Source organism: Oratosquilla oratoria, chromosome 18, assembly GCF_046742065.1.
Source record: "Oratosquilla oratoria isolate Oo_2021 chromosome 18, ASM4674206v1, whole genome shotgun sequence".
In the NCBI taxonomy this organism is placed as follows: Eukaryota; Metazoa; Arthropoda; class Malacostraca; order Stomatopoda; family Squillidae; genus Oratosquilla; species Oratosquilla oratoria.
The window spans coordinates 55,049,252-55,058,356 of record NC_134794.1 but is presented as its reverse complement, the minus strand read 5'-3'; the positions used below and the strand labels follow the sequence as shown (position 1 = coordinate 55,058,356).

Genomic DNA, 9,105 nt, shown 5'->3' with positions numbered 1-9,105 from the left:
CCAAAAAGGAAAAGGCAGAAAATAATTTCCACCCATTCCATCCCTGAATACACTCCACACCCCTCCACCCTCCCTCTCATCTTAGCACCTCCTAGATGACGGGTCATCCCTGCACCCTGTCCACTGCCCTGGGTCAGAAGCAGTGTCGCAAGACACAGCACATCCACAGCAAGGCCGCTTCATTAAATCGGCGACCCCCCTCTCCGTCCCCCCCCCCCCATATAAAGGAGAGGACGGGGAGAAATCCCTTCGGGCTGCGTCAAAATTTTGCTCACACACACTACCTCACCCCCCATCCCCCCGTCCATTCCACCTCATGCATCACAACATCATCCATATACAACCATTCTCCATTCACCCCTGTCTTCTGTCCTCTCCCGTCCTTCCTCAACAGACATTCCCCTCTTCCCCTAAGCCCCCTTCACCCCATCCATCCATCTCATCCTAGGACGTCCCCTCATGTTCACTCCCTCCACATCCGCCTTCCATACCTCCTTTACTAGTCTTTCTTCACTCATTCTTTCCATGTGTCCAAACCATCCTAATATTCTTTCATCAACCCTATCTCCCAACTCCCTTTCCACCCCTGTTCTCCTCCTCACCTCCTCATTTCTCACTCTATCTAGCCTAGTAACCCCCATCATACTTCTCAGATACCTCATCTCAAACACATTCAAGCTCCTCTCTTCCTCTCTTATGTTCCATGTTTCTGCTCCATACAGTGCTGTTGGCACAATCACTCCTTCATACAGTCTCCTCTTAGCATCCATTCCCAAATGTCTATTCCTCATTACACTTTTTAATCCACCAAGGCATTTACTCGCTTCTCTCAATCTACACTCTACCTCCACCTTTACTCCACCTTTTCCTGCCACATTTGCACCCAAGTATCTAAAACTATCCACTTCCTCCAGTTGCTCTCCCTTAATGCTCACTTCCAGATTACTGCCACTTTTACCCCTTGTACATCTCAGCACCTTACTTTTATCCACATTTATCTTCAGCTTTCTTCTATCACACACTCTCCCAAACTCTGTCACCAACTTCCTCAATCCCTCCTCCGATCCTGCCACAAGCGCAGTGTCGTCCGCAAACAACAGCTGGCTCACCTCCCACTTTTCTCCATTTTCTTTAACCATCTCCAATCCCTGACCCACTACCCTTGCATTTACCTCTCGCACTACCCCATCCATGTATAAGTTGAACAGCCAGGGTGACATAACGCATCCTTGACGAAGTCCCACCTTTACCTCAAAGCACTCACTCTCTCCATTTCTAATCCTGACACAAGCTCTACTACTCTCATAAAAACTCTTGACAGCTCCTAGAAGCTTTCCTCCTATCCCATATATCTGCATAACCTCCCACAGTGCCTTTCTGTCTACCCTGTCATAAGCCTTTTCCAGATCCATAAAGGCCAAAAAAACATCCTTCCCCTTTCCTATAGCTTTCTCACATATTTGTCTTACCACAAAGATCTGATCTACACAACCTCTACCTGTCCTAAATCCACACTGTTCCTCACCAATTACCCCCTCTGTTCCTCTCCTAATCCTCTCAATCAAGATCATCCCATAAGCCTTCCCAACTACACTTAACAAGCTAATCCCTCTGAAACTACTACATTCACACTTGTCCCCCTTTCCCTTGTAAAGTGGAACTATACAAGGCATTCTACCTTCTCTCCAGCAAACATTAAATAACCTCACCCACCAGTCCACCATCACTGTACCTCCTTTTTTAAGACATTCTGCATGGCATCCATCCAGACCAGGCGCTTTTGTAAACAACAAATTGAAAAACAAACAAGATTTAGAGAAATTAAGACAAGGAGGAGTTGAATACACAGAGGAAATAGAAATGGCAGAAATTATGAACAAGCATTTTAAGTCAGTGTTTACAAGGGAGAAAATACAACCTAGAGAGATAGAATGGGAAGAGAAAGTCCCCCCTATGAAAGAAATAGAGGTAACAAAGAATGAAACAATGAAACACTTGAGTAATCTTGATGTCAGAAAATCGCATGGACCAGATGAAATAGCAAACTGGATTTTGAAAGAATGCAGGAATGAACTGGCAGACAAAATACATATAATAAACAGTTCCTTGAAAGAAGGAAAAGTTCCAAAAGATTGGAAAAAAGCAAATATAGTACCTATATATAAAGGGGGAAATAAAGAAGACCCTACCAACTATAGACCAGTCTCTCTAACAAGTACAATAGCAAAAATTTGTGAAAGAATTGTCAAAAGTAGATGGGTAAAATATTTAGAAAAAAAAAAAAACGTGCTAAATCCAAGGCAATTTGGATTCAGACAAGGACGATCATGCGTCACCAATTTAATATGTTTCTATTCAAGGTTAATAGATATAATACAAGAAAGAGATGGATGGGCTGATTGTGCATTTCTAGACCTAAAAAAAAGCTTTTGACAAAGTACCACATAAGAAGTTGCTTAAGAAATTAGAAACTGAAGGAGGAATACAGGGTAAACTGCTTAAATGGATGGAAGACTTTTTGCAAGAAAGAAAAATGAGAAAAGTGATAAGAGACAAACACTCAAATTGGGATGAAGTAATAAGTGGTGTTCCACAAGGAACAGTTTTGGCCCCAATAATGTTTGCTATATATATTAATAATATGGATGAAGAAATTGAAAGTTATATGAGCTTCTTTGTAGATGATGCAAAACTATTAAAAAAGTAAACACGGAAGAAGATTGTGAGTCACTACAGAGTGATCTAAATAAAGTCTGGGAATGGAGTAGGAAGTGGGAGATGGAGTTCAATACTAAAAAGTGCAGTATAATGGAATTTGGAAGAAGCAAAAAAAGAATAATAGGATCATATAAATTGGGAGAAGAAGGAATAAAAAAAGTAGAAAATGAGAAGGACCTGGGAGTCATTATTATGAATAATATGTCACCTGAGAAACATATAAATAAGAATTTTGGAGAAACTTATAATTTGATAAGAACAATCAAAGTGGCACTTACATACCTGGGCGAAGAAATGGTGAAGAAAATACTAGTCACTTTGATAAGACCAAGATTGGAATATGCAGCGACGACATGGTCACCAAGTACAAAAAATGTATAACAAAACTTGAAAGAATACAAAGAGCAATTACAAAATTAGCACCAACACTCTCAAAACTATATGAAGAGAGACTAGCAAAACTTGAGCTACAGACATTAGAGCAAAGAAGAGAGAGGAGATTTGACAACTATTTATAGACTCATGAAAGGCATAGAAACTATTGATAGAGAGGATCTAATAAAATGGGATAGTAGAAACACAAGAGGATACGGAAAGAGAATCAAGAAAGACAGTTATAGAAGAGATCTGAAAAAGAACAGCTTTCCCCACAGAGTAATAGACATTTGGAACAAGTTAGATGAGAAAGTGGTGTGTGCAAAAACAATACACGAATTTAAAACCAGTCTAGATAAAATGATATATGAAGACACTACGAGCATAGCTCCTCTTCCCGTAAAATACTAGTTAAATACACACACACACACGGTCACGACCCCATAGCGCGGTTGGTAGAGGTCCTGGTTGACACTACGGAGGTCCGGGTTCGGATCCCGCCCAGGACTGAAATAATTTCAGTATCGCTGCTCTGCGGGTCATTACTCCAACTCTCGTGAGCTGGGAGTTGGGGTGTGTGTACGTGTAAGGTCACAGCATTACCCATAGATCTGTGATATATGAGCTCTGAGCTCTCTTCCTCGAGGGAAATAGCTGTCGATCACGAGTCCAACACGTGATCCAAGACCATGGTGAATCACCATGTTGAATCACACACACACATACAGACACACACACACACACACGTCCTTACCCACGAAAGTAGTGGTGATTCACAGTGCAACGATGCTGAAATAAGCCCTGAGGAGGAACAGAACTTTGATCGTTGAATTAGCAGTTGAGAGCGGTACCACTGCACCGTCGACCAGGTGTGTGTGTGTGTGTGTGTGTGTGTGTGTGTGTGTGTGTGTCTGTGTGTGCGCGCACGTGCGTGTGTGTGTTTGTGTTTGTGTGTGCGTATATGTGTGTGTGTGTGTGTGTGTGTGTGATTCACCATGGTCTTGGATCACGTGTTGGACTCATGATCGACAGTTATTAACCTCCCGGATGAGAGCTCAGAGTATGTATGATCGATCTGTGGGTAATATTGTGACCTTACACGCACACACACACACAACTCCCCGCCCACGAGAGTTGGAGTAACACCCCGCAGCTCAGCGATTGTGAAATTGTTTCAGCCCTGGGCGGGAGTCGAACTTGAACCACCGTAGTGGCAGACGAGAACTCTAACCACAGCGCCACAAGGTGTGTGTGTGTGTGTGTGTGTGTGTGTGTGTGTGTGTGTGTGTGTGTGTGTGTGTGTGTGTGTGAGAGAGAGAGAGAGAGAGAGAGAGAGAGAGAGGTCACAACAGGAGATGACAGCTGTTGATCACGTCCAGCACGTGATCCAAATCTTGGTGAGTCTCTCTCTCTCTCTCTCTCTCTCTCTCTCTCTCTCTCTCTCTCTCTCTCTCTCTCTCTCTCTCTGGAAATGGGACAAGAAATTCAAAAGTTGCACCTGCAAATATGGATGGCTTATGATAAACCAATTTATGAATCAACTATATCTCATCTATTAGCAAATGAACCCGATATACTGTGTTTGGTCGAGACAAACTATCAGGAATGTTAGACCTACATTTGGGAAACAGTAGACACACGATTTGAAGACGGAATGAACAAAATGGAACACATGGTGATGATAGTTAAAAACGAAATGAAACTGAATGAAGTAACATCGAGCGAAGGAAAGGCTGAGGCAGTAAACTGAAATTTGGAACAATCTATCGTAATAAACTAGTAGCCTTTGTCTGTCTGCCTGATTGTTTATTTGTTTGTTTGTTTATACACGAACTCCTCCTAGGATTTTAGAGATAGACCCCCATAACCATATATATTCTGATTCCCTATCACTCCAGGTACTTGGATAACTATATTTCATTTCGAAAAAAAAAAAGGTTAGGGTTAAGGGTTAAAGTTAGGAGGTTTATGTAGTATCCCCTGAAGTCACGTAGTATTTTTTGTGACTTAAGAATTATCATGATTAAACAAACCATTGTATGTATCCATTAATATTGTTCACATTTGTGAAATTAATGTTGCCACAAACCATGATAGCTTTGTAAGAAGAAAGCATGTTTATGGAAAATGATTGTATAATTTTTCCAAATGCTGAAATATTGGTTATTCTAATTTAATTTTTGTGCGGGCGGAAATAGTTTATTCACAAACTCCTACGCTTTTGCAGATAAACCCCTATAACTATATATATTCTGAAGATAAATAAACTAGATACATTTCTTCACCTTTCAGCTGTAGACATTTATTGTCAATCCACACACACACACACACATGCACATACACACGCACACAAAAGAATGTGTACACATGATATTTGTGTTTGTGTCAGGCGCGGATCTAGGAACAAAGTTTGGGGGGGGCCCGACGGCAGAATTTTCGGTTGTTTAACGAGCATTAGCATTACCGTTTCTCCACTCACGGGATTCTTATTTGTTAATAACTGGCGGACTGACCTAAATGAATGGGCATAACCATCTGCTCTAGGTGCCAGTGTTTCTCTTCGGATTCAAATGAGAGAGGAATTTTGTATCTTATCAAAACTTTATTGAAAGTAAGAAATTAATAGCTAGAGACCTAGAGACATTAGACCTCAATTTAAATGTAGAATATATATTTATAAGACAGTAAGCATTATACTTTATAATATTACCTATCATAGTAGCCTTAAAAGTAACATGCAAAGGTTATTACACTGAAAGGATTAATCACACTGCAGCCTAAGCAAAGAGAAGACGGCGGTTCCTTTCCGCAAACTTGTTGATCACACGATCAACAGGAACATCTACATCGTTATGGACGGCGAGTAGTGCGAGGCCGTTGAGGCGATCCTGACCTATGGTGCTCCTCAAGTATGTCTTCAGGCGTTTCAGGGCTGAGAACGATCGTTCGGCTTCTGCATTTGAGACTGGCAGGGTCAGTAGGATGGTAAGGAGCTTCGCGATGTTCGGAAACATACGGGCCTCGGCGTATTCCTTTGCTTTCTTGACAGATTCGAAGGCCGGAGCGGAACATGTCCACCGATGTGTTTCCGTCTGCACGAGCAAAAGTGACTCAACGTCACTTTCGTAGAGTTTAGTGGCTTTAAGAACAGCATCCACGTTTGCTTTTGAGCCCCTGAGCAGCTCTTTCAATTGGAGAGCAACGGGCACAGTGTCATCATCAAATCTGCTCTTCAACTCAGCGACCACATGGTCAACGAACGGAATATACACCGAGCGCCGATAGTACTCCTCAGCAGATGCCGCTGGGACATTCGCGCGTTGTGCCTGTCGTGCACAGACTCTGGGAATAGGGATGCCATCGTGAGCTGAGCCCACTTCAACTAGAAGATCTTCGGCTATCACGAACACAGCTCTAAATTTGGCGAATAGAGTACCAATTTCACGAATCAGTGCGTACGCACATACCAGGTCACCTTCCTTTTTCTGTAGGATTCTGCTTGGCTGAAGCGTGTGTGCCAAAACGGACTCGGCCACAACCAACCCAACGAGAAAGCGGGGGTCCCGAATCGCAGCGAGTAGGAGTCCGGCGTTGGCATCCAACTTCATCTCATCCTCCAGAAAAATAGCGATGAGAGGCAGAAACTCGATGAACACGAGGACAGCATCGTGCCGCTCGACCCATCTGGTGGGGCACAGGGGCACCAGCTTTTCCCGCTTGGCTGAGGATAGCTTCACGAGTTTGGTAAACCGAAGCGTACGCATGTTGCTGGAATGGATGAAGTTGTACACCTCGTTCAGCGTCTGGAGGGCGAGTTTGACTTCTTTGACATCACAGGCCTTAGTCAGCACCAGGTTCAGTCGGTGACTGAAACAGTGGATCGGTTTCGCCAGGGGGTATTGCTGCATGATGATGGCGGCACAACCTCTGAACTTCCCCATCATGGCACTCGCCCCGTCGAAGCCTAGCCCTCGGCATTTTGACATCTCCAAACCGAGGCCCTCGACGGCGTGGATGAGCAGTTGGGCCAGGCCTTCACCAGTGAGATCATGGGCATGAACGAAAGCGAGGAAATCCTCCTTGACATCTTCTTTGACGTGTCGAATGATGATGGTTGCTTGTTCCTTCCCTGAGACGTCAGTGGTCTCGTCCATTAGCACTGCATATACCCCCGACACTCCTGCCAAGATCTCCTCCTGCACCAATCTACCTGCGAAGCAAAATAGGTCTCAGTAACATCTGCCCTCAGCATGTATTTTACTCAAAGAATAAGAGAGCTATTTTATGGTGTGACTTCCATGTGTGACCCACCTGTGATATCGATCAACTCGTTCTGAATGGTCTTGCTGATGAGGGTAGAAATCCCGGTCCGGCTGACAAAGCTGATGAGGAGGTGGGTGAGGTCGGAATCTCCTCCCTGGGCTCGATAACGTAGCAGCGCTCTAAAGATTCCCTCTCCGGTCTTGCTCGGAACAGAGAGGTCCAATGGACCGTCATCCCGATGTCCACGGAGGGGCAGCATATTTCGTCCGCAGAAGAGGATGGTCTCAATGACTGGAACCAGCAAGCGCCGGTTGGTTTCGACCTGCTCCTTCCTCTTCGAGTGTAGCATAGTGTCCACAGCCCTCGTCGGGTTTCGTACAGTGTAGACAAACCCCTCCATTTTCGACATAGCCGCCGCATGATATCTGATTGCGCACTCGATTCAAATGGAATTGAGCTTCTAATATTGAACACCATGCTTCGACGCTTTCAAACATAAATGGTGGAGCCCTGATTTGTACGGCCATAGCTACATTTTCTTCTTGCTCCATGCTAACAAATCAATGAATTCAAATCCTTAAATATCCAAAGTCGAATAATCCAAATCAAAAATCGAACAGCCACGAGAGACCAGAAAAACCACAAAACTCAATGAGACGAAATCAGACAAATCAAAAAACAACTACAAAAACGACCGTAACAAAATCGTACAATAAAATCCTCACACGGGGCACCAATGTAGTGAGTTCCAGCGATAAACCTTTCATATATTTAACCAAACAGCAAAACAACCACTCAATGCGGCAGATACCAACAGAAAGAGAGAGAGTCGAACGCAGCGGTCACTTATATAGGCGGAAATTAGCGGAAAAACAGTCAGCGGAAATCAAGATGTTATCGAACCTTCCAGAACTTTCCATAACTTTCATAAATGATACAATGATAATAAAAATGGATTATAACATGGATTAAACATGGATTATAAAAATGAAATAGTGAACTGAAATGAAATCGGGCCAAAGGGCCAAAGCCAAAAGGGGGGGGGCCCGGGCCCCCTGGGCCCCCCCCTTATATCCGCGCCTGGTTTGTGTATGCATGTATTTTCAAACTAGGGTTTCCCAACTTCGGGAGGGGGGCGCACACCTGGGAGGGGGAGTATTTAAAGCTATATTTAATTAAAAATATATATATATTTTGGTTAGGGTTAAGGGTTAAAGTTAGGTGGTTTATGGTGAGGGAACACGCCACTACTGTAGTTCCCCCTTAAGTTATTATTTTTGTAACATAAGAATCAATATAATTAAACAAACCATTGTATGTGTTCATAAATATTATTCATATTTGTGAAATTAATGTTGCCACAAACCATGATAGCTTTTGTAAGAAAAAATTATGCAAATGTAAAATGATTGTATAATTTTTACCAAATGTTGAAATATTGCTTATTTTCATTTAATTTTACTGCGGCGGAAATTTATTATTTACAAACTCTTCCTAGGTTTTTCCAAATAAACCCCTATAACCATATATATTCTGAAGATAAAGTAGATACATTTCTTCACCTTTTAGCTGTAGGCATTTATTGTCAATCCACATACACACTCACACACGCAAAAGAATGTGCACATGATATTTGTGTTTGTGTATGCATGTATTTTCAAAACTAGGGTTTCCCAACCTTTGGGTAGGGAGGCGCACATCTGGGAGGGGGAGTGTTTAAAGCTATAGTTCATTTAAAATATATTTTGG

The 9,105-nt window shown here is 42.9% G+C and overlaps 1 protein-coding gene across 1 annotated transcript; it reads right to left on the bottom strand.

The window, feature by feature from the left end:
• Window positions 1-5,870: 5,870 nt before the first annotated feature.
• Window positions 5,871-8,420, bottom strand: LOC143034949 (52 kDa repressor of the inhibitor of the protein kinase-like). Its single transcript, XM_076201297.1, has 2 exons — window positions 7,405-8,420; window positions 5,871-7,303 (listed from the first exon to the last, which is right to left on the bottom strand). Exons 1-2 carry the CDS (start codon window positions 7,763-7,765, stop codon window positions 5,871-5,873), a joined length of 1,794 nt encoding a protein of 597 aa, XP_076057412.1. The 5' UTR covers window positions 7,766-8,420.
• Between the last annotated feature and the right edge of the window lie 685 nt (window positions 8,421-9,105).